Source organism: Callospermophilus lateralis, chromosome 17 (genome assembly GCF_048772815.1).
Source record: "Callospermophilus lateralis isolate mCalLat2 chromosome 17, mCalLat2.hap1, whole genome shotgun sequence".
NCBI classification, from domain to species: Eukaryota; Metazoa; Chordata; class Mammalia; order Rodentia; family Sciuridae; genus Callospermophilus; species Callospermophilus lateralis.
In genome coordinates, this window is record NC_135321.1 from 37,954,347 (window position 1) to 37,981,145 (window position 26,799).

Below are 26,799 nucleotides of genomic sequence, written 5' to 3' on the forward strand. Positions count from 1 at the left end.
ATCCAGTCACAGATTTAGAAGGTGGAAGTGTAATGTTTATAGGTTTGCAGATGTTTCTGAAGCATGATGTACCTCCTTCCCCTGAATGGTCCTCACCCCATCTCAAAGGTAACAATTCACTGTTTTTTTGTTTTTTTTAAATATTTATGGTCCATTCTTATTTTCACTGCAGAAGAGCCAGTTTCTATGCATGTCGGTTAGACAAACATTTGTATGTTATTGGTGGAAGAAATGAAACCGGCTACTTGTCCAGCGTGGAGTGCTATAACCTGGACACAAATGAATGGCGTTATGTGTCCTCTTTGCCACAGCCTCTGGCAGCTCATGCAGGAGCAGTGCACAATGGGAAAATCTACATTTCAGGCAAGTCACCACTCCTCTTTCTGTAATGAAGTTCAGTTCAAAGACACTTCCCTGACTTGTATGTATACATTTAATTCACAGGAGGTGTACACAATGGAGAATATGTCCCCTGGCTATATTGCTATGACCCCGTAATGGACGTCTGGGCTCGAAAACAAGATATGAACACAAAGCGCGCCATCCACACTTTGGCTGTAATGAATGATCGCTTGTATGCAATTGGAGGAAATCATTTGAAAGGTCTTTTTTTCTTTCTTTTTCTTAATCACGATAACATTTGCAACTCATGTTTCTTGCTAAGGGGGTTTCTCGTTAGATAATCATAGCTAACCAAGTAAAAAACATGTTGACCAAAGAAAAATACCCTGTGTAAATTAGCAGTACCCTTGAGCAAGCACTTATTCTGGCTTTTCTGCAGATAGGATTATTTTTAAGTTACCATACACATTAAAGAAATGAGTAATGATGTCTACAGAAAATAAAAAAGGGGAGCATTAATAACTGAAAAGCACAAACGATTTGTCATAACAGCAAATCCAGTGAAATAAATTATCCCTTATCACCAAAGTGTAGTAATGAATTTTTTCCCAGAAAATTGTTTTTTGCAGCAATCATAAAGAACTTTAGTCATAGCTGCACAAAGCTAATATGTGATTTTTGTCTTTAAACATTTAGTAGAATTTCATGTCTAAATTTAGAACTATTTATTTTAAGTATTGAATATCAAACCATCTATGATTCTCAAGTTCAATCGCTTTTTTTAATTAAAAAATCCTAAAACAGTATTCTTAGAACCATATTTTTGGTTTCTTTTCTCCCTCAGATTCATATGTAACTTCAAATTTTTGTAGTTCATATGCATATGTATAACTTTATATGTATGTATATAACACTGAATTTGACCCAAAAGCAGAGAGATCTGTGAAGTTTAAAATGTTCCTGACCTACCTACTTTGTGCCTTGCTTTCCTCATCTGAAAAATGAAGAAATTGGTCTAATTGAGCTCTAAAATCACCTCCAATTCTGACATTCCAAGATCCTTGAAATGGAACTCAATGGGAAATGGGTTATAATACTTGAGGCATATCTATGTATTTATTTTATAAAAATATATGCATCCAAACCAGGCATAGTGGCACACACCTATAATCCCAGTGAGACAGCAGGATTGCAAATTTGAGGCTAGCCTCAGCAATATAGTGAGGCTGTAAGAAACTTAGCAAGACCTGTCTCAAAATAAAGGACTAGGGACGTGATTCAGTGGTTAAGAATCCCTGGATTAAATTCCTGGTGTATATATATATGTGTGTGTGTGTGTGTGTGTGTGTGTGTGTGTGTGTGTTTGTGTGTGTGCGCGCGCGCGTGCATACATCTTAAAAATAGATTAGAAATATACATTTTTTCTCTTTTCCCTCCTACATATTTACCCCTAAATGTAATTTTTAAAATTGCACAAGTGTAATTTTTATGTACCTATTCCCAAGTTCATGTTCAGTTAGAAATGCCAACACCCTAATGTCTGCCTGCTGTTGATCTTAATACTCTTCCCAATGGGAGAGGATTCTGCTCACTACTGCATCTCTGTGTTGTTTATCCTTATTACTTTTGCTGGTGCTCCTTCATTTCAATCTATACTTCATTCTCTCACCTCAATGTTTCATGTTACCTTTGTAGCTTTCCACATTGAAATGTATTCCTTCTAAGTTCTTTTGCATAAGATATCGCCTAAATGTTTTAGAGGCTTTTGGCAATCGAGCTTATATCTGGACAGAAAGACTGGCTAATGACAACCTAAGTGAGCAGCGGCACAAACACATGTCAAAAGGAGGTTAGCTCAGGGATGTCCTGGCAAGGACAGGGTGTGGACTTCGCATATAAGACTAGGTTTGAGTCCTGGTTGTGTGCTAACTTAGCCTCATGTCTGTAAAAAGGGATAAGTATCTATCTACACGCACACACACACACACACACACACACACACATATGTATATAATCAAGGAGAGGGAAATTATTTTTCTTCTATAGATGTATGTATGTATATGTATGTGTGTATATGTATGTGTGTATATATGTATATGTATGTACAAGTGTGTATATTTATGTATATACTTGACACAGAAAAGGGACACATATCTTTAAACGATGCCTCTAGAACTTTAGAACCTGGAGTTTTCCCAAGTGCTCATTCTAAGTGTATACGCTCAAAAATTTCAGGGAGTGCATTATTCTTTTACACCAACATCAGTGTGATTTATTTTATATAAAAAGCTAGTGGCTTGAAATAACCTGTCTACCTCTTCAAGAATGAAAAGCATTCCTTTTGATTTGTCTTCTCCCATTATTTTGAAGAATCCAGTATGTTAGTTAATTTAATAGGTGCAGTGTGTCAGATTGCAAATATTTGTAGCATGCATTTACTAGAGAAAAAAATTATTTGATCTACCAAGTGACCATGTATCTCCCCTAAGTTAAAGGCAGGGCTCTAGGAGATATTGGAACTTACATTGTCCTTGGCAACCTGGTCACTGCCCTCACCATTGGGAATCCTTATCAGAAGTGGAGGAGAATCTTACCAGTACAGGGTGCTCGGACGTGCTCTAAACCTTGATCCGTGGGAGATGTTAGAAGCCATTCACATTAGAGCTATTTATCAACACAGTCAAACTATATAAAAAAATGAAGGTAAAAGATGCATTTTTACAATGTATTTTTAACAAATTAAAATATTTTGAGAGAGTTCTATATCCATTTAAAATAAGTAATATAGTATATTCCAAAAGAATCTGAGCTCTGAAACCCATTCACCATTCAAATATCATCCTATCTACTCACTGGCTTGTGACTCACTAAGTCACTGACTCTCTCTTTCTCTCCATTCCTTTATTTATTAAATGAAAATAATGATAGTGGGCTATCTCATAGGGTATAAAGTGATTTCATTTAGAAAACAAATCTATTATGAGTACTTTATGAAAATGCTTGCTTCAACTATCATCTTACACCTTTGAAAATATGGGGTTTTTTAAAGTTTTTATTCGTTTTAATTAGTTATACATGACAGTACAATACACTTATATTCTTTGATATATCATACATAGATGGGATATAATTTCTCATTTTTCTGATTATACATATTGTAGAATCACATTGGTTATACAATCACAAACATAAAGTAATAATGTCTTTTTCATTCTACTATCTTTCTTATACCCACATCCCCTGCCCTCCCCTCCTTTCACTTCCCTCTACCTAATCTAAGGTAACACTATTCTTTTTTTTTTTTTTTTTGCCTTTATACATGTACTTTGTTGGGGGTTTTTTTGCATTACAATTCTTAATATGCATATATTCCACAATTTTTGTATCTGTTTGTATATAAAGTATGTTGACACCAAATTCAAGTCTTCATACATGTACTTAATAAACATTTTATTAATGTCTACCTGTACGTAATCCACTTTTATTAATGACCTCTGCTCTGGCATTCTTGCTTTAATTACCCAGAGTTTGTTTGGGATATTTTAGATCTTTCTGGCATGTCTTTCAAGTTCACCAATGAACTGCTACATTTGTGTCTTCAAAGACACACTTATCTACTTCTTGACTCTAGACCTTTTTTTTTAAAAAAAAAAAAAAGAAGTCCTAAACTTACATGGGGCCCCTGAGAGTTTATTCTTCTGTCGTTCCATTTTTACTATGTCACTTAGGTTTCTCTCATCTTGATGTAATGCTTGTGGAATGCTATGACCCAAAAGGAGACCAGTGGAACATTCTCCAAACTCCCATTTTGGAGGGTCGAAGTGGTCCTGGCTGTGCTGTGCTTGACGACAGCATTTACCTTGTGGGAGGCTACAGCTGGAGTATGGTATGTGTCCTTCTCCTTTCTTTTTGTGTTCACTCTTTCTGTTTCCCTTCAGATGTGTCATCATCCATACATGTATCTTTTTAAGAACATCATGTTGATGTGCAAGCAGTAAGTTACTCTAAGTAGTTAGAATTAGCATAGATACTGTGGAATTGGCTTGCTATTTAGTCAACTGCTTCATGACCTGTGCTAGGTTTCTGGTTCTCTTCTATCCCCATGTTTTTGTGATTCTGGTTGTCCACCAAGGGTCAAAATGAAGCAATTTTATAAATGTTCTGCTGAAATGAATATGAGAGTTCCTGACCAGTGAGGCATGAAAATTAATTTTTTTAATATCCATCTATTAGGAGGGGTAGTTTGCTTTCACTTTCCCCACTATATCATGAAAATTTCCAAACATACACAAAAATTGAAATTATGATGAACTGCCATTAACTCCTTACCCAGCATCAAAAATAATTAACATTTTTCCATACTTGCTTCAGTGATCCCCCTTTTTACGAATTTTGCCTGAAGAAATTTGAAGCAAGCTAGGCATGCCTTGTAATCCCAGTGACTCAGGAAGCTGAGGCAGGAGGATCACAAGTTCAAGGCCAGCCTCAGCAAGGTATCAAGATCCTATCTCAAAAACAAACACAAAAAGAGCAAAATTTTGAAGCAAATCTTAGACATATTGTTTTACCCTAAATACCTCAGTTCTAATTTTTTAAAATTTTTAAAAATTTATTTTATTTATTTATATGTGGTGCTGAGAATCTAACCCAGTACCTCATACAATGCTAGGCAAATGCTCTACCATTGAGCTACAACCCCAGCTCTCAGTTCTTATTAAAAAAAAAAAATCATTCACATTCATTTACACCCAGAAAAATAACAATAATTCCTTTATATTCAGTTCATATTCAAATTTCCCCTTTTGACTTGGAAAAAAAGATGCAAGTTCAAATCAGGTTCCAACAGGTCTCACTCCTGTTTGGTTATTTTGTCTCATAGATCTCTTTGCAATGTAAAACATCACCTCTGCCCCACTTTCGGTTTCATGCAGTGGACTCATTGACAAAATTGGATCAATTATCATAGAGAATATTATTCTACATCCTGGAATTAGCTCATGACTTCCTTGTGGTATCATTCAAAATCGCTCTTCATCTACATATTTCTTATAGACTAGAACTCAGAGGCAGGGCTTAATTAAGTTCAGACTTCTTTTCCTTCTCCTTCTCCTGCCTCTCTCTCCTCCCATTCTGTCTCCTTCCCCTTCTCTTTCTTTTTTCTTTTTTGACAAGAACACCTGAGGAGGTGACTTGATAATGCAAATTACACCACATCAAGAGACACATCAGTGGCCTACGCATATTCACTTAAAAAATGAGAGTCATTTTTATATTTTCTTATTTATCCATATTGGTTTTATAAGAGCAATTTGGCAGTTTAATAATATTAGTTTTCTTTTTTTTTCATCAAATAAGATTTTGATACAAAGTTGTGGAGCGCTTTAATAAATTATTCGTTATATGAAAGCAAGAATGTATTGATATATAACTAGATTTGCATACATGTACTTGTTTGCTTTTGCAAATTGTTAGCTGCAAAAGTACATATGTTTGGAAACAGGCACCAGGAGTAAGCTGTCAGAAAATGATTATTAGGTTGATTGGGTATTTTGTTTGTGATAAAAGCAAAGCCTCTTTGATTTGGAGAAGAAAATGTTACACAAGCACTAGCCCCTAAATTTAACAAAGGAAACAAAATTAAAGACATTTTTTATTTCTCATGTGGCCTCTTGAAAATAAATAAATCAATGTATGAAGAAGTCAGCAAGTCTTCATTTCCAGTTTACTTTAAACTGATTTTCAGTGCTGGCTCTGATTCACCACAGTAATAATCTAAAATCCAATTTACTTCATTTATTTGAATATGAAGATGACTTTGTCCTTTTTTTTTCCCTTTAATTTAAACCAACTGGATAACTTCAATTTCTGTACAATTATTTTAAGGGATTTTTTTTAAGCCTCTAGGAAATACTAGGTATTTATTTAATAGTCATCAAAAAAATTTTTTAAAAAGATTTTAAAATGTCAGTTTCAAGTTTTCCCTTGGAATAAAAGAGTTTAGTCTTCGGTTTTTCTTTGGAGTTTTTGAGCAAGAGCAGAGAATAAATCTTTTCTTTCCAGCATAAATGTGATAGATAAGACTGCTGCTGCACTTCTCAGAACACTTCCCCCAATGCTGCCTGCTTTGCCATTACAGGGGGCCTACAAGTCATCAACAATATGCTATTGTCCAGAGAAGGGAACCTGGACAGAACTTGAAGGAGATGTAGCAGAACCCCTGGCAGGCCCTGCCTGTGCGACAGTAATCTTGCCTGCCTGTGTACCCTACAACAAATAGCCCCAGGAAACTCTGGAAGGAGCAGCATCACATCCCAGGAAGCAGTGACAGGTGATGTCACTATCCTAATAGGAACTGTGCATTTCTCATGATACAACTGCTGAAACCCACCTTTGGTTTCTGATGATTTACAAGTAACTACAAAAGAAAGAGACCTGTTATGGAACAGATACTGTGTCTGCAACTCAGATCGTACCCGACTTCCTGTGGTGGTGGACTCTTCCATTTCAGACTGGTTTTAATTTGTCCCAGCTTTACAGAAACTCCTCACATGGATCTTAACTTTCAAAGAGAGAAAGATAAAATACAGAAGACTGGCCCCAGAGAGACCTGAGATCAGTATTGTGCATTGTACTCTACCTGCATGTGATCGATGTTGAAGTTTTGGGGATATTTTATACATGAATGATTCAGAATTTGACCCACCAAAATACTTAACGCTGCATTACAGAAATTCCCACTTGATTCTGTATTCCTAACCTTTGGCTACTTCACAGACTCCATAAGCAAAACAGTTACTGAAAACCATAGAAGATTAAATAGGGGCATTTTTGTTTCTATACAACCTCTTCTGCCCTTGTAGTACCTCATGGAAGAGTTAAGTTGTTGGGTCTTACAGGAGTTGCTTTCTGTCCTGCAGGTTCTAGGATAGCCAGAGTCCTAATTTCCATGTCCTGAATTCTATCTGGAAATTAAAACATACTATGTCACTATGAAGTTCATGGAGGCTTATGCTTTCTTTCTTTCTCTCTCTTTTTTTAGTCTTTAAGCAGTAAGCACACATGCTATTTGCCTCCAAAGATAGGACTGACAAATTCAGTCATACACTATTTCATAGATTCTGTTGGATAACACATCTGACCCAAACTTAATCTATGATCAAAACTAAGAGATTGCTTTTAGGAATTCAGGGATGAAAAGAAAAAAATAATTTCTTTCAAGGACAATCCCAGTTATCTTTGTTCCTAAAACATGCAACTTACCAGGTTATAGCCTCTGACAGAATACTCTTCCCTCCTCACCTGCAACTGGATGTAGACCCTGGACTTCATCTCATTATTCCCTGCCTCATCATTTTTGGTTAGCACCAGAGATTCCTGAACTCAGTTCAGCAAGCAGTTGCTACTTGTCCTTAGGAACATGGGTAATTTAGGAGCAGAGGTCAGGGGAGCATGACGTAGTCTCAGCGTGGCCAATCAAAAGAACAAAACTGGCAGGAACACAAATTTGACTTTCAAGCTCTCCTGAGCTTGATCAACAACTGTTAAGAGTAAATAAGAGCTTAAAATATTTTTTTAATCACCCAGAGATATTGAATCCTCCAAAAACAAATGTTACATTCAAAACAATAAGGGGAAGCCAGATTAAAAACGCCTTGGTGATAAGCTTTCATTGCCAAGTGTGTCAAGATGGATGGGGATACTAGAATCCAATGACGTTTCTACAGTAAAGTGCAATCTTCTTTGTTTTTGTATTTATTTGTATGTTCAGATCCAAAGGATCCGTTGTAAAAATATATATATAAATATACATATATATATATATATATATATATATCTCCAGTGCAATCAACTTTTTCTTTTTTTCTTAAAAACATATGAATATATAGAAAGGAAGAAAAGTCACGGTATTTTGTAGGAAACTCCCAGCTGACATCATGAACAGAACAAGGTCTGTTTCAGAACCTTTTATTGTCAACTGTCACCATTTCTTCCTAAAGTCACAGTTTATACAATAATATTTGCTTTCCTTAGACTTCATTTTATTTTTTATTTCTAGCCAAAATAAATAAAAAGCATTTATGAGAACTATAAGTCAAACTTTCTGGATTTCAGAAAGATACAAACTACTAGAAAGTAAAAAAAAAAAAAAAAAAAAAGATTAAATAAGTCACAGAGAATGTAAATTTTGTACAGTATTAGAATGTGTAAATGAAGCTTGCTTGGAAGGGGAAAACTTTAAATAAAAACTTTATGTACTAATTCAACTGTTTGTAATATTTCTATTCACAAAGCACAATGTATAAATCTCAACATTGAATTGTTTGAAGATTTGAAATGCCTAAATGTCTAAATGTTTTTACTCTGCATATATGCTTCACAAGTTAATTCTACTTTCTTACAATAAGTAAATATATGCAGTATGGACAATGCTAAAACCTATGAAATGTTTCTGGAAAAATGTTCTGAGTTAAAAATCATATGAGTTAAATCTTATTTTTCTACTACTTGAGTATTTCAATAAGATCTAAAAACTAAATATTTATAGACATTATTATAAGTAGCATGTATATTAAAAACATCTTCATACTTTCTAATGAATAAGTCGATCACACATTTAATCGAATCAATCATCTAAATACATAGTATTCGATTCAATTTTCTTTTTAAAAATCTGACAAAGAAGTTTTGCAAGACACTTAAAGGCCTATATGAGATTCTGAAAAGACCAAGACTTGTGGTAAAATGTGTCAACTGAATAGCCCTCTAGGCAAAGAGCTCTGCAGGGTCAGAAGCCAGTACCAAAGCCCACAAGCTAGGAAGAATTTCCTCTGATGCCTCCCAGAAGTTACATTGATTTTCTCGGTACTGATGATTAAACTCAAAGGACTGTTGGATCCTCTCTTCTATTCCACAAAAGCAAGATTGATGGGGTTTCTTTTCTTTTGCACTGGATCTCCTCTCCATCCTAGTGTAACACACCAGAAAAAGGCCAGTCTCAAAGGCAGCCTCCACAACCATCTCCTGAGCCAGTGTCCAGCTGCTACAGGGCTGCTTTCAAACACCATGAAATTACCAGAACTTGAGTGCTGGCCAGACATCATGAACACGTAAGAAAACGTGTTTTCCCTTTGTCTAATCTCAAGAAACCACCTAGCTTAAGTCCATAGCTAGACAATATATCTCAAATCTTATATTCAATTATTTAACATATGAAAAATGGGAAGTAGGAAGGGGAAATATACTAAGGAGGAAAAAAAATATTCTAAGAATATGTCTAAAGTTGGGCAAAATTTGAACAAAGACATAATGTCCAGATTTTTTAAATTACTTAAACTGCATCTATGGGCTTAAAATTAGTGTCTGCCTTTGTTGTCCCCTATTTAGCTAAATGTTTATTTTTCCAGCTGTTTGATACTTACATCACTTAACAAGTTGTCATCATCATCAATATGCATATATTCCAAAGGGCATCATTAGGAATGCCAGACTTCTGATTAAACTTAGCTCTTTAGGTCAAAATACAGATGTTCCTTGATTTATGATGCAGTTGCATCCTGATAAACCCATTGAAAGTGGAAAAGATTCTAACTTGAAAATAATACATCTAACCTACTGAACATTCTAGCCAGCAATGTAAGCACACTGTAGAGCATTAGCTGTTTTACCCTTGTGATCACATGACTGACTGGGATCTACAGCTCAACGCCACTGCCTTGCATCACAAGAATATTGTATCATGGATTACTCACCTGGGGAAAAAAGATCGAAAAGCAAATTTTGAAACATAATTTCTACTGAATGCATATCCCTTTTGTACCATCTTAAAGTCCAAAGTCGACAAACCAAAAATTAAAATAATGTTAACAAACCACATCAACACTAATGAATACACATTGGTAAGTACCTTCTCTTTCTTATTTTGCAATACTGGGTCTGTATCATTTAGCCAAATCCACAGCGCTTTTTATTTATTTTGAGACAGGATCTCTGTGATTTCTCAAGCTAGCCTGGAACATGGGGAGCTCTTACCTCAGCTCTTACCTCAGAGTCCCTGGGATCATAGGCATGTGCCACCACACCCAACTGACAAGTGTCTTGATAAACTGACTTTCCATAGAAAGGACTGACCATCACTCATCAAGCCTGACTTCCTAGAAGCACCTGACTTAGAGCATATTGAAACCTTGTTGGAAAACAAAATGGCGATGGAAAGCAGCAGAAAGATCAGTGTAAGAAGAAAACGTCCAACTAATAGTATGCTTGGTTTGTGCAGCTATATATATCTGTAGAGTGCTGCTCTAAAGGCACAATAAAAATGTGTCAAGTATTAGTTGGGGTTCCTTAATGAAGAAGGTCTTGGTCCGTCTGTGCTGCCATAACAGAATACATGGAACTAGGTTATTTATAGTGAAAAGTTCTTGGCTCACAGTTCTGGAGGCTGAGATGTCCAATAATAAGGTGCCAGCATCTGGCAAATGACTTCTTAACTGCATAACCCCTTAGATTGAAGGTAAGTGTACCTATTAAGTTCAGAAAGAATATAAACTCTTTGACAAGGTTAGACAATTTACAGATAACAAAGCTGGGATTTATACCAAGGCTTCAACTTGAGGCCATTCTCTAACCATCATACTCAGCTGCCTACAAAGAGATTTCTTAAGCCAATCATTTAAAATGATGTAGAATGTTCTTTTGACTGTTTTTTCCATACAGAAATAGAACATGCCAGAGGAAAAACTGAATACTCGTGACACACTAGGAGAAATGTTACATGATTGGTGTAAATGAGCTGCTAGGATGCATAATGGGGAGAGAGAAAACTTAATTCTGAACTTGGAGGGTCAAACTCAAACTTCAGTTTTGTTGTTTATATTTGGAGTGATAATCTCATCTTCAAAACATTATTAGAAAGATCAGATGTAAAGTTATGAAAATTTTGCAGCTTATAAAATACATAGACCAGCTATTACAATTTAATGACTAAATTCAAACTTTCAGCTAGCATGCAAGATACCTTAAATTCTGGCCTCAACTTCCACTTTCAAGTCACATATTTCTTTGCTACTCTATTCACTGAGTGCTGTGAGTCTTCACTGGGCCACAAATACAGCTCTACTTCTCCATCACCTCCCTTTGTCTTATATATTTTCTCCATGGAGAACACCAGTTCATGCACAACACTGTCTATTAAAATCCTGTCCTTCAAGGTCTAGTTCAAACTCTACTGCCTTCATTAAGCCTTTATGATCACAATAGTTTTTTGTGACTATTTTCATACAACTCACCATGACTCTCTTACATTGACCATTCCATGCTACTTGGGAGATTTTATGTTTTTACCCTCTAACTAGCTTCAGGTACATGTCTATGAGTCCACCATAAAGCCATAAAATATTTTAAATATTTTAAATAGAAGTAATATAATTTTAAAACTGTTAATATAATATAATTGTGGAAAATTTGAGAAGTCCAAGAGGGAAAAAACAATTGTCTCACATTATTTATTTTAGTGGTTTACCATGAAAGACTCATGGCCAACATGAGTCTTTCAACATAAGTGGCCTTTGTTAATTCAACTCAAAGGAAAGAAAAAGAAAGGGAAGGAAGAGGGGGGAAAAAGGAAAGGGAAGAGAAAGGAAGAGAAGGGAAGGAAAGGAAGAAAATAAAATTTTACATTCAAAAATCCTCTTGGGTTAAATAAGCCATATGACAAGATACAATCCAGGTCTCTAGCTAGACCACTCCCTGATGTTCATCATCCCCTCCATCTGAAACAATTTATATCTTTTAGGATTACCTGTTTCATGAATACATAATTCAAAATTTACAAGTGTTTTAATGAATCCCACTCACTATTATGTATAATTTTAATGCATGACCCAAAATATTTTTTTAAAAATTGGATAATGTTTCAATGTTCATTCATCATCTCATGCAGTTATTAAAAACTACTGCAAAGATGAACTCATCACATGAAGTCATGCTTATGAAATGCTAAAAATTTAAAGATGTCAAGGTATTAAGAGGTAAAAACTGCAAATGTAAAAAACTGGTAAGAGTTCTGACCCTAAAAGATAAAAGTTGTATCAGATGGCAGATTTTGCTAACATGACTTCACCATAAAACTTTGAACTGTAATAAAGTTCTGTCTCTCCAGAGATAGTGTTCATTTAGTTTCTCTCTGGTCTTTTTCACCATTTAACATTTTTGATGAGAAATGCCACAACTCCTCCTACCTCCAGGCTCTTCCAGAATAGTTGTGGTAAACTGTACTTTCCTTGTGAATGGACTTAGACCACCAAGATTCCACTTCAGGCCAGATGGCATTTATACAGTTTGACAGGAAATTCTTTACTTGACTTGCAAGTTTTTTCTTAAAAGCAATTCAGACTATTAAAGCCATCTGAGATGAGATGTCACATTGTTTATTCATTTCTCTTCCAACATGAGTGACCATGTTAATACAACACAAAGGAAAGAAAGAAAAGAAAGAACTTTATTGGCCAAATCCCCTAGGGTTACTTAAGTTACATGAGGTTCCATGACAAGATACAATCCATGTCTCTAACTAGACCACCCCTAGGATGGCCATCATCTCCTCAAATTTTTAATATTTACTATCTGTGTCACTTAAATGGCTCATGTCACATATTTTCTTATAATGATGGTGATTTATATTTATGTCCCAACTCTTGGTATAGAGTTGGCAAAGCCTAAAATGTGATTATCCACAGTGTCCTGTTCACAGTGGTACACAACAAATGGGTGGTGGCTGATTTCAAGGGTATTAGACTCCCTGGAATAGCAGAGTCATTTTTGACTCAGAAATTTTGTACCTATAATCTTGAAAATGTAACTTGCACAGGGATTTTTCTCAATTCTGATTGCTATCAATATAAGAAACCCTATAATAAATAGCTTTGATACAAAAGTCTGAAAGTGTGTGCATATTAGTTACCTTTGTCACATTATCTATGTTTCTCCTGTTTTATAGCCAAGGAAAGCTAGGATTTTAACCCTACTGTCATGATAACCTTTGGCCCAATACACAAATGGGATTGTGCCAGTGTAATTCTGGGCCTCAGATCAGAAAATATAGCCCTCTTAGCCTCCTCTTCACAAAGCAATGAGAATGAGCATATAATCATGTTCTCGGTATCCTCAGGAAGTATCACCTGTGTTATGCTGTCAGTCTTTGATTAATTTATTCAGAGCTCCTTGATGTACCCTGCGGAGAATATAAGTATACATGAGTAATATAACACAAAGTATATGTACAACAAAATATGCAAATAAGGTGCTGGGGGGGTTCCAACATGAAAGAATTGATAACCACCTAGAGGGATCAAGAAGACTAAGACAAAAGGAGCATATAACCTCAGTTCTGAAGAATAGGTAGAAAAATAGAGTTTTTTTTTCTTCTGTTAATGTTTGTAAGTTAATTACTGAACACACAGTAAATAACAACCAAGCCATTTCCATATGGAAAAGTGCTACATCAAAGGACTTATTATAATCATCTCCAGGATTTATATTCTGAAGAGTGTTAACAAATGGTATGGAAACCAATAAGGGCCAGAACTTTCATGTTCAAGTGGAATAAAATAGTTCATAGTAGACCAAGACTTCTGTAGTACAGAGATGAATAAGTTATTTTTAAATGCTTCATCAGGCTTTAGAAAGTTATGAAAACAATTAGTACTCAATTTATTAAATTCCCCAGGGAAACAATGTTCCGAGGTGAGCTAACGATGGCCAGTAATTTTTTTTTTCCCCTCTGAAGACATTTTTCCAGTTCTGGCCACAAATTGATCACCCTTGGCTCAGGAAGAGGACCCAGCCATGGGAAAGAGAAATCAGCAAAACCTTTAGCCATTAAGAGATCTAGATTGGCAGAAATGGAGGCATAAGGACTCAGACACACAGCCAGTTTTCTCCAAAGGAAACTTTTGGAGTTCTAAGGTTGCAAAGGAAAATAGGAACCTAGACCAAAAATATCTGAAAGGCAGAGGGAAAAACTCTTCCACAACCTCATAGTATTTGGGAATTAAAGACTTGACAGATGAAGAGAACTGCTTCAAAAGCAGGACTGCTCATTGCCTTACGACATTTGCAAATTTTAAAATTCTGTAAGTTAGGAAGATAAAAGACTGAGCTGAAAATCCTCTAAAGGGAATAACTGAACTTCCTTCTAACTAAAGGACTAGGGAGACAAAAAGCAGACTTTTGGCCCAAAGCCTGGGATACCCACCCTAAAGATAGGGACACTTCAAAGGTAGGTTAAGTCACACCACCAAACTCAATCACCAACTGAACTGAGACAATCACCTCCTCACTCTATCTGTACAAAAGATAAAAGGAGAAACATTCTCTGGTGGAAAATGAAATCATTTGGAGCCTATAGTTCTTTCACGTTCAAAATATTGCATTCAGCCAAAAATTTCTAGATGTGAGAAGAATACATCCCATGATCTGTAATCAGCAGAATAAAACAGAGAATAGAAATAGACCCGCTGCTGCTCCAGATTTTTAAATTAGCAAGCAAATAAATAAACATGTGATCACTATGTTAATAAAATACAGGAAATGTGGAAAAGATGGATGAAAGGATAAAGAATTGGACCACAGAATTAGAATCTATCTTTTGGCAAAATGAAATCATTATTCTAGAACTAAAAAAAAAAAAAAAATGTAATATCTTAAATTAAGAATTTTTTGTATGTCATTAACATCAGTTAAACACAGCAAAACACAGGATTGGTGAACTGGAAGAGAAATTGATAGAGCACATACAAAATGAAACACAAAGAGAAAACATAAAGTAGAAGAAATATATTAAAATGAAAGAGTCTTCTGAGATACACTCCAAATGTATGGTTATAGCTGGAGAAAGAAAATATGGGAAAGTATTATTGACCAAGAATTGGCCAAGAATTTTCCAAAGCTCTTAAAAGATATCAACACACAGATTCAAGAAGTTCAAAGCAGGATAAAGACAGAGAAAGCCACACAGTGTGGTCCTGAAATGTACCATATAAAAAAAAAAGTAAAGCAAAATTCCTGAAAAAAAAAAGAATCTTAAATATAGCTAGAGGAAAAAGTCACATTATTTTCAAAGTAGCAATAATGTGGCTTTCAATTTAGTTCTGAGCAGAAATGATGGAAGCCAGATACATTTGGAATAATACTGTTAAACTATTGAAAGAAAAGAAAAGCCATCCCAGAATTCTGTATCTGGAGAAAATATTCTTTCATAACTGAAAACAAACAAAAGACAATTTTAAACAAAAACTGACTGCACTAAAAGAAATACCAAAGGGAGATTTTTAGGTGAAAGGAAAATGATTCACAGATGGAAACATGGAAGAAATCAGGAGGGAATGAAAAACCCAAGAAGAAAAAGTACATACAAAACTACAACTGAATATGGGTCACACACAAAATAATGGTGAATTCTGGTGAAATTTAAAATACATCAACAAGATGTATAACAAGAACCATCCAAAAGGTAGGAGACAGTAGGAAATGGGATGCAACTATTCTAAGTTTCTAGCAATATTGGCAAAGAGGCAAACATCATAATTTGTCATGCATGTTGTCATCTCCAGGTTAACCATTTATGGAATAATAAAAATACAAAAATTTATAAATGAATTGGAGGAAAATGAGATGTGATTATTTAATTTTTTTAAAGAAAGAAAAGAGAATATAAAGCAACTGAAATAGCAAGTAAATGATAAGGTGGAAGGTGTACATCCAACTATATCAGTAATTTCATTGAAGATAAATGGACTAAACACTCTGAGTAAAAGAATAAGATTTTTAGACTGATGTTAAAAACCTTATTCTATTATGCTTATGGAAGACAAAATTTAAATGTAAGAATGACCAAAAGAAAACTGATAGACATGCCATAGGCATAAACTGAAGAGAGAATAAGCAAAGTTCATTATAATGGGCAAGACTTCTTCCTCCTTTTAAAAGCTTCTCAACTGGCTTTTTAACTGTGTTATGGTATCACTTGGAAATATATAATATTTGGCATTATAGATGCTATTTTATATGTCATAAATCAGGTATAGCTAACCAATGTTTTAAGAAATGATTTTGTATAAAAATCATTTGACTTGAAAGAAAAAAAAAGAAAGATAGATGGAGGGAGGGGCACATTTATTATGAATTCTGGTAGATATGTATCTGTGGTTTAAATTTCTACCTGATTCATAGACCATCAGGCCATTCCCTACAGTGATTTTTCTTTAAAAATGGTTCATCAAGCTGGGCAAAGTAGTGCATGCCTATAATCCCCAGTAACGGAGGAGGCTAAGGCGGGAGGATCACAAGTTTAAGACCGGCCTCAGCAACTTAGCAAGAAGCTGTCTCAAAATAAAAAATTCAAAGGACTGGGGATGTAGCCCAGTGGTAAAGTACCCCTGGTTTCACTCCCTAGTACAAAAAATAAAATTAAAAAAAGGTTCACAATCACCAGGAAATCTGCACTGCATGACCCCCAAGATCCACCTTCCCAGAAACATACAACCTTCTGAGCAATCTTGAAGAGAAAAGAGATGCCCTGGGCCAAGAAATCCTAGAAGCCAGGGAAGGAGGGTGATGTATAAAGTAATGTTGGAAGCAGAAGACATATTCTGCAAATTAATAGGACACGTCTGTAGAAAGGAAGTATTGTTCATTTAGGGGGAAAAAAAAGAAACTCTACGTGGGAATCAAAAAGTCAAGAAATATATCTCTGGTATCCATTACCTCCAGTATCAATTAGACTCTTGCATTTAAATTTGACCCTTCAAAATGCAAAAGCAGGTAAAGATCATTGTGTAAGAAAAAAGGAGTGCATGGGAAAGGCAAATAGTATTCATATATTCCAAGGGTCTTGTTTCATCAAGAAAGATTCCACTAATCTGTAGAAGCCTAACTCACAGGACCTCATAAGACACATTCTGTTAGTGTCAGTGTTCCACACCAGTTACAGATTTCTGTAGGGTCATCAGAGCAAAACTATGCCCTTAATATGTAAGCCAACACTGCTGTAACTAAGATTGCAATTGGACTGGGACAAATCTCTATGATCTTGATATATGAAAATCCAACTAGACGGTTTCCATAGAAATGAATAAAAACATTTCCAAATTACTTATTCAGGATTAATCCATGGTGGCTCTGCAAAGCAAATACATTTGTTGAAGCTCAGTAAAGCAGCCAATGAAAAATAAACTAAAATGGTCCAATAAGGTGGTTTCCTTCACTAACTGAAAATATCCATGCACAGTTAAAATATGGGTTTAGACAAAGTGTTATTTTTTAATTCCAAGTGTATAAATCCATAAAATTAATAATTGGAAATACTGTAAAGATTACTGGGTGCCATTCTAAATAGATGAAAAGAACAAACACTATCTAGCCACCAACCTTCTATTTAAATTTTTATTCTATTTGTGTCCTACCTAGGTTAACCTGAGCAAGTTAAATTCTTCTTTTTAAGTCTTAGTTTCATCATCAGCAAAATGGGAGGAACAGGACTTTGCTTTTGGGATATAATGACATTATTTTATATTTTTTTCAGATGAGAAAAGCTTAATTTAGAGTGATGAAGGGGTGTATTCAAGATCTACATTAGTCGGGGAAAAAATCAACCCAGGAGTCATGAACCTGAGCTTATAGTCATAAATAAAATCCTCATCTATAATTGTACTATTTCCATTTATACAGGCAAAGTGACCTGTGGAATTTTCTCAGCAATCTAGACTAATATATTTTTTTCATTAAATGGTCTATTGATTCCAGTTTACTCTTCCTGCCTTGCATGTGTGTGTGTGTGTGTGTGTGTGTGTGTGTGTGTAGGTTTTGGTTTGCGTTATCTGGTATTGAACACAATATTCTAAAATTTGAACCCATAGCTTAGCAGCAGGGTGTTAAATGGGATTTTTCCTATTGTCTCAAATTAAAAGTTTGGCTAAGTACTTGAAACTGGAGACAGTAGGTATTAAGTACCAGTATGTGTTTAGTTTAGGTTTTCAGAGAAGCAATCAACATCAAGATGGGTGTAGACATGCAGGAGATGTCATGGGGGAAGTGTCTATTAGGGAAAAGGGGAGTGTCCATTAGAAACTGAGAGAACCTTGAGGGTGCATGCAGTTCTGCTCTCATCCTGTAAAGAAAAGAGGGAGGATAGAAGGGTGTGGGTAGGAAGACTTGACCTACAACAAAACTTGAAGATTTGGGGTAGGCCACTGGGAAGTCCTTGAACCCAAATCGCTCCTCAGAAAAGTTTACCACCTGGTAGGAACGGTACTTAGTGTCCCTGACACACTCGGTCATTGGCTGGAAGTCCATGGTAGGAAACAAGATTTTGGAACAAATTCAGTGATAGATTCAGGGCAAGCAGCTGAGCTTTCAGTCACATACTTGGGAGATCTCCATGCACAAGGGTCTTGGCTACTGTACCACATTTTCTAAATATAAGGGTCACAATCCCAAAGGATTTTCTGAGAAACAGACAAACAGACACAGTGACTCTGACCTTCAAGCTTTTCTGAAAGCAAAGACAGTAAATTAATTAGAGGGAAACCCCCAAAGTGCATTTGGAAGACTATGGAATGCTGGGGCATTTCATCTCCCCAACACAACTCAAAGAAACTCTGATTGAATGGCAACTGGAATCTTCACCTCCCACCCCAAGCTACATGCTTACTAAGTGTTATGGTTTAAATATGAGGTGTCCCCCCAAACACTCATGTGTTAGACATTGCAAGAATTTTCAGAGATGATTGAGTTTATTTGCTTATTTATTTGTTTATTTTTGTGATGCTGGGGGTTGAACCCAGGGCCTTGTGCACGTGAGGCAAGCACTTTACCAACTAAACTATATTCCCAGCCCCAGAAATGATTGGGTTATGAGAGCTTTAGCTTCCAATCAGTGGATTGATCCCCTGACATGGACTAACTGGAAGTAACTGAAAGTGGGCTGGAGGAAGTGGGTCACTAGAACCATGTTTTTGAGGTTTATATTTTGTCCCTGGTGAGTGAAGCTCTCTCTACTTCCTGTTTGGCATGTCCTGAGCATGTTTCCTCCTCCACACCCTTCCGCCATGATGTTCTGCCTCACCTTGGGCCCAGAGCAATGGAGCTAGCCATCTATGGACTGACATCTCTGAAAACATGTCCTCCAAAAAAACTTTCCCTCCTCTAAAATTGTTCTTGTCATGTTTCTTGGACACGGTAGCAGATCACAGACTAAAATACCAAGCTACAGAATTCAGGTCCTATTCAGATCTGTTTTCAGAGCACAAAGAAGAACCTAAATTCTGAACTGTTTCAGACCACAGTCTATTCCCTTCACCTGGAGAAGCCCAGAGGTCATATTCTGAATGGAGAACCAGTGGCATCTGCATATTAAATATGCCTTTGTCATGTCAGTCCTCTCTGTTATTTGGGAGGCAGGTTTGTACAGCCTGAGAAGGGGCAAAGCCTATTCATTGCCTTTCTATGAGGCTTTAAATTGAAGTAGATGATTTTACTTCTCTGACTTTCAGCTTCTTTGTTGATAAACAAGAATAATAATTTTACGCTAAAAAGGAGTTGTCAGAATTAAATGAGATAATGTAGGTAAACGCTTGAGAAACCTTAATAAACAATAACTATATTCCCAAATAACAAAGTAAATGTAGTGTATCATAATCCTGGCCTATGGTATATTTTGAAGAAAAAACCTTAGGAAGCAGTGGTACAGAAGACAGCTAATAAATTCTTTAAGCATTCTTATTTAAGGACAATATTTTAATAATTTACATTATTTGATTATTTAATGACTGTAAATTACATGTTGTTTGGAGCCAATATGTGTGATATGCAATAGGGTTACCAATGGTCCAAGTATGTGCGGGATCTTTACAATTTTATCACTCAAAGTTATGGCATCCTAGAAAACCTTTCAGTCCTAACCAAACCAGGACATTGGGTCAACTACATGCAAAACTTCTAGAACGTTGCCTAGAATGTTTTGGGCATCCGATAAATGTTTTTTTCATTTATTAAAATTTGAGTCTGTCCTTTTATCAGCAAGATTGGACTTGAAAGTACAAAAGAGAATAAGACTCAGTATCTGAAGTGAGTGGAGTTCAGCAATTAGTGAAGAAAACAGAAGAATAAGATAATAGAATTTATTCACAAAGTTTGAGATGCAGTGTACTTTTTCATCTCCACAGAACTTTGACCTAGCTAATGTAATATACCTGCTTTCCAAAATGCACAAAGAATGTGAAGAAAGGCAAATAAAACATAGATTAAAAATTATTGTCAAAAATTATTAAGCAAATCCCATGCTAAAATTTTGTCTTGGAGTGGGTCTTTAGGAATGTCTTGAAATTTCTTGAGCTTCCTTCTAACTCAAGGCATGTCAAATTGTCCTATCAGTTCCTCCTCCACTTATTTTCCTTGAAATCTGTGAGTTGAATGAATTTGCTAAGTTGAAATCAATGGCAAATCTGCAATTTTTAAAAAGGTCTCCATTGAGATCCATAATGTTTTATTTGACCCATTTGTACGTAGCAAAGAAAAAAGAGCAAGGACTCCTAACTCTGCATTCCTCACTAGTCAAAATTTTAGCTTCTACTGCATGCCCACCATGCACTGTGACCAGCATTAACACACTTTGTAAATTTACTGGGGCTTAGAATTAGGATTCCTGCACATGTTGATGCCAGGAGCCACATGCATTGGACCTGACTCAATTTCCTAGCCTTCAAGGAAGAAAGGATTTCTCACTTAAGCAGCACATATATTAAACTTAGAAAGATACAGAGAAGATTAGGATGACCCCTGCATAAAGGATAACACCCAAATTTGTGAAGCATTCCATATTTTTACTGAATTAGAACATAATATATTCAATAATTTTATAATTATGTCAAAAACGGATTCTACTGTCACATATAACTAAAAAGAACCAATTAAAAAAATCTAGAAAAAAATTAATTAAGAAAGGAAAGGAAACTATTAGTGCTGAAAATATAGGCCAAAGCCCAGCTGGAGATGAATGCTTTATATACATTATCAAAATCACTTCTCCACAACAGCCCTAGCAGATGAATATTATTAAGCCTATTTTACAGATGAAGAAATGAGATCCAATAAGTAGATCGTCCAAGAACTTACCAAAAAAAAAAAAAATTGTTTTTCAGAAGAACTCCAGTATGAAGTTTCTCTGACTCCATAGTTTAAGTTTGCCCACAATGCAGAGTTCTTTAGGTTAATAAGGAATAACTAAATTATTATAGGGTAGTTGTGATGGTTTATTTTATGTGAGGGTTAATTTATTATAATGGTTAATTTTCCTTGACTGGGCCACAAAACACAGGTACTTAGTCAAATGTAATGTGGGTTATTTCTATGGGTGTGGGTGTTGGATGAGATGAACATTTAAATCTGTGAATTTTGAGTAAAACAGATTACTGTCTGTCATGTGGGCAGGCCTCATCCAATCAGGTGAAGGCCTGAGCAGAACAAAGGACTGGCCTCTCTTAAGCAAGAGAGAATTCTAACAGAGGATAGCCTTCAGACTCAAACGGGAGCATTGACCTTTCCCTGATCTTCACCCTGTGGGCCACCTTGAAAATTTTGGATCCGCCAGCCTCCAAAATTACATGAGCAAATTAGCCAAAGCAAAAGTTTTACACAGTCAACCCTCTGTACCCATCCATTCTGCATCCATGGATTGGGATGGGAAATATTAAAAAACACATGGCATCTTACTGAACAAGTAGACTTTTTTCTTGTTGTTATTCCCTGAACAATACAGTATAACAGCATGGTGTAACGGTACTGAATTATATAGGTATAAGGGATATGGACATTATTTAATGTATGTGGAAGGATAAGCCTAGATTACTTGCAAATGTGACACAACTTTATAGAAGGGACTTTCTGTAAGATATCCTGTGTATACATTGAGGGATGGCTGTGTGCACATGCTATTGGATCTGTTTCTGGAGAGAACCCTGACTATGTGGTAACCCATCTTCATTGCTCATATGTGACTCTGGCATGTCATAACCATCTAAATACCAGAATTCTAGAATCCTTTCTACTATCAAGGTCTTCTGACCACAGAAAATCAACTACACACCAATGAAAATAAGAAGCAAGTTCTTTTGGCTTTTGTGGTTCTCATAACAGTTGTTGTCTTTGCTAAGTATAAATCTTCAATTTTCCCACTTGCTAAAGTGAGGTCAGTCAAGAGGAGGGGAAAAACTATCTAACATAGGTAAACAGGATTCATTTTATAAAGGAAAAAAAAAAAGCACTGAGCAGCAAAGTACTCAGGAAAGAAAAGACATTAATAATAATCTTGTCAAACCCTCCTTAACTAATGAAATAGATTTTTTTTCCAGGACAGAGTGTTGCATCTTGCATTTGAAAAGTGACCGTTTTTCTTATATTCTCTTCATATTCTAATTCATAGTATGTCAGAGGCAGAGGGATATTTTGCAATATTAAACAATTTATATTTTTGTGTGTGTGTGTGTGTGTGTGTGTGTGTGTGTGTGTGTGTTAATGAGGATTGAACCCAAAGATGTTTTACCACTGGGCCACATCTCCAGACCTTATTTTCTGTTTTGAGCAGGTTCTCACTTAATCATCTAGGCTGGCATCTGATTTGCTATACTCCTGCCTCAACTTCCCTAATCACTAGGATTACAGGCTTGCACCCACACCTGGAGTATTCTTAAAATATATTCAGGTTTAGCTCATCTAGTTCAGTGGTTCTCAACCAGAGGCAGCTTTACCCTTTGAAGAACTTTCAGCATTGTTTGTGCCAACAATGAAGGCTATTATTGGCATCTATCTGCTGGGTAGAAACAGGTTCTGCTAATAACACATAGGACAATCCATAACAAAGAATTTTCCAGCCCAAAGTGTCAATAGTGCCAATGAAAAAGCTTGGTCTGGCCTGATTAAAATTATGTGAATTTATGTTTAATCTTATATACTATAGCTGTTGCTTTGAGGGATGGTGACAATTTCAATATGAGACAGTGCTATATGATTAGCATATATGATTGTGCTATGTCTAAATCAAAATATGTTTAATATTTGCTGCATGTAATGACAAGTTTAATGTGTCAAGTTGGCTAGGCTATAATTCTCAGTTATTCAACCACACTCTCACGTTGCTTTGGAGGTATTTTGTTGATGAGATTAAAGTCTGTATTCAGTTTTCTTGAAGCAAGAAAGATTATCTGAAGGATCTGGTTGGGTTGGATTCAATCAGTAAAATACTCTTAAGAAAAGGAGGAGGAAAGGACAAGAGGAAAGGAACAGGGAAAAGAAAGACTGAGAGGAGGATTGAGAGGGAAAGGAAGAAGGAAAAGGGAACTTGAACTGTGGACTACATCTTCAGCTTGTGTCTGAGAGTTTCGGCCTCTAAAAACCCATTATGGACTTGAGATTTGCCCCTACCATCTATGAACAATCCATAGAGACAGGAACAGAAACAGAGACAGAGAGAGATCCACAAACACACACACACACACACACACACACACACACACACACCCCTCCTGTTCTGTTTTTTTTTCTTTCATATAAGCCCCCCCAACTGATATACCACATAATAATTCACAGTAGGCAAAACCACTGCAATCTTTAAAAATGATATATTAAAATCTGTGCTAATTTTCTGATCTAAGTCTGGTCTAAGTATTGCTTTAAATTTTTGATCGACCATTTGATTGCTGTTGTCTCAGCAAAGTTGAACCAAATTGAATTTTTTTAAAAAAAATATACATATATACAGGAAGCATAAATATACAGATATACATCTAGAAACGTTGTCAGTAGAACACAGATTATGTCAAAACCTTGATAATTACAACATATGTTAACAACATGATGTTGCTAAAGTGAACTTAGAAAAAACAACTTTTATGAGATAAATATTAACATTTATGAATTGTGTACACCTTCATGTTATTATTTATGTAAACATCACTGATCTTTCAATAGAATGCAGAGATACACATAGTAATGATAATTAAACCCAGTCATCTTGGATATTTTACTGACTTTTAGACATAGACAAAACATATGCAGCATGTTTTTCTTTCTTGTCATTACAAAGATCACTCATCAAGGTTAAATAACTGAATATGCTTCTAAGAATTTGGTTGTTGCTTTATAGCTTTTGCATAACTGAATCTTTTATGTAGGCCGTCATTCCCCACATATATTCTGGGCAGGCCTGAAATTGAGATTTCTGTGTATAATATTGTTTTTTCCACTCCTACGAAGCTATCCCAATAAGCACCCAAGTTTCCCAGCCAATAGTATTATGGAAGGACCTCTAAATTTTGTTATATTCCTAGGGACAGTTAAAAAAATCAGAAGAGATGAAATAATGTTAGTAGAATTAAATGGCAAGTGTTACAAGAAAGACACAGAGTAACCTGCCTGGATTTGATAACCAGAGGTTATTACAGCATTAGGGAAGGTCAGGACAGATGGCAGTAGTCATATATACCATTGGCCTAAAGAATAAATTCCCTCCTGGCAGTGGAAGGTGGAGAAAACACATACAGCTACCCATAATGGAGTAATAAGCCACCCCTCCCACCTCATCAGTGGAGATCTTATAGGACTCCCACTCCTATCTCACAGCAGGAGGTCTCCTCTACACAGCTGTCAACAGAGTGGGTGTGGTGAACCTAGCTGTTGCACACCACTGTTCCCTCCCACCCTTGCCGGACAGTGTCAGAGGAAGTCAGATAACAAGAGGGTTAAAACGAAGTCCAGATTCTCATCATAAAGTACCCAAAGCAACCAGGTTTCAATGGAACAATCGCTCAACAATCCAAGAACCAGGGAGCTCTCAATATGAATGAATAAATAAATACATAAAGACAATAATTGCCAACACCAGCCAACACCAGAATAACTGAGATGTTAGAATTATGTCACAAAGACTTTTAAGCAGGTGGTATCAAAATGTTTCAATGAGCAATCACAAAAACACTTGAAAAAAATAAAAATAAAAACAGAGGAGCCCAGTGAAAAGAGAAAGTCCCACCAAAGCAAGAGATGAAAACAAAAAGAAAAACAAAATGGATATTTCAGAACTGGAAAAAATATAATAACTAAAATTTAAAAATAAAAACAACATATGGACTCAATAGCAGCACAAAAGAAAAAGAGAAAATCACCAAGCTTGAGGACAGAACAATAGAAAGAAATTACCAAATCTGAGCAACACGGAGAAAATAGGCTGAAAAAAATAAATAAATAAACAGGGCCTCAGGGACATATGCGTCTAAAACAAAATATCTAGCGTAATTGTCATTGGAGTCCAAGAAAAAGAGGAGAAATATCAAAGGGCCGAAAAGTACTCCAAGAAATAATGACTCAAAAGTGCCCTACCTGAGCAGGGTGTGGTGGGGCATGCCTATGATCACAGCAGCTCGGGAGGCTGAGGCAGAAGGATCACAAGTTCAAAGTCAGCATCTGCAATTTAGCAAGCCCAACGTAATTCCAGGAGACCCTGTCTCTCTAAAAAGGGTTGGGAACATGACTCAGTGGTTAAGCTCCCCTGGATTCACTCCCCAGTGCCAAAAAAAAAAAAAAAAAAAAAAAAAAAAGCCCAAATTTGGCAAAAGACATGAATCCATGATTTAAGAACCTGAGCAAATACCTTACCAAGAAGACACAGCTTAATCAAAATTCCCAAAACTAAGACAAAAAAGAAAGACCTAACCAGCAGTGAAAGAAATTAGATTTTACCTAGTAGGGAAAACTTTTCAAATGACAACGGTTTACAAATGACAATTGTAAATCATGCAGGTTTAGAAGAAAGTGACACAGCATTTTTCAAATGCTAGAAGAAGAGGTATTTCCAACCTAGAATTCTGTAATCCATGGAATGAAAGAGAAAGCAAGATATTCTCAAATGAAGGAAACCAAGGAGAATTTATCACCAGAAGACCTATCTTAAAAGAATGGTTTATTGAAGTTCTCTAAACAGAAAGGACATGATAGAAGACCACACATGGAAACAGCAGGGAAAAAATGAGAACACGGTAGGTAAAAATACAGGTGTATACATAAGGATTTCTTTTCCCACAAGATTCTAAAATTGTTTTATGATTGAAGAAAAATTATAACACTGTCTAACATGGCTCTAAGTGCTTGCCGTGTAACTTCTTAAGACAACTGTATTATAAACATGGAGCCTAAAGGGACATAAGAGGAGTAAAATTTCAACACATCACTCAAACTGGTAAAACATAAGCAATAAGCAGATTGTGATGATTTATGTTCATACAATGTAATACCTAAAAGGATTATACTCAGGGAGACTCAAAAACACTCTGTGTAAATCATATGGAATCCAAAATACAAAGAAGGGAAAAAATGCTCAATTACACAATAAAAGATAGAAAACAGAGAAAAGAA

The 26,799-nt window shown here is 35.8% G+C and overlaps 1 protein-coding gene and 1 non-coding gene across 2 annotated transcripts in view; both read left to right on the forward strand.

Moving 5' to 3' along the window:
* The window catches only part of Klhl14 (kelch like family member 14), a 92,034-nt gene extending 85,415 nt beyond the window's left edge, over positions 1-6,619 (forward strand). Inside the window, exons 5-8 of the mRNA XM_076837244.2 lie at positions 173-363; positions 445-603; positions 4,071-4,228; positions 6,479-6,619. Coding sequence (XP_076693359.1) covers positions 173-363; positions 445-603; positions 4,071-4,228; positions 6,479-6,619 — 649 coding nt within the window. The remainder of the gene's footprint in view (positions 1-172; positions 364-444; positions 604-4,070; positions 4,229-6,478) is intronic.
* A 14,493-nt stretch (positions 6,620-21,112) lies between these two features.
* On the forward strand, positions 21,113-21,220 carry LOC143383041 (U6 spliceosomal RNA). The gene has a single exon (XR_013089091.1). It is a non-coding gene; the product is annotated as a U6 spliceosomal RNA (small nuclear RNA).
* The last annotated feature ends 5,579 nt before the right edge of the window (positions 21,221-26,799 follow it).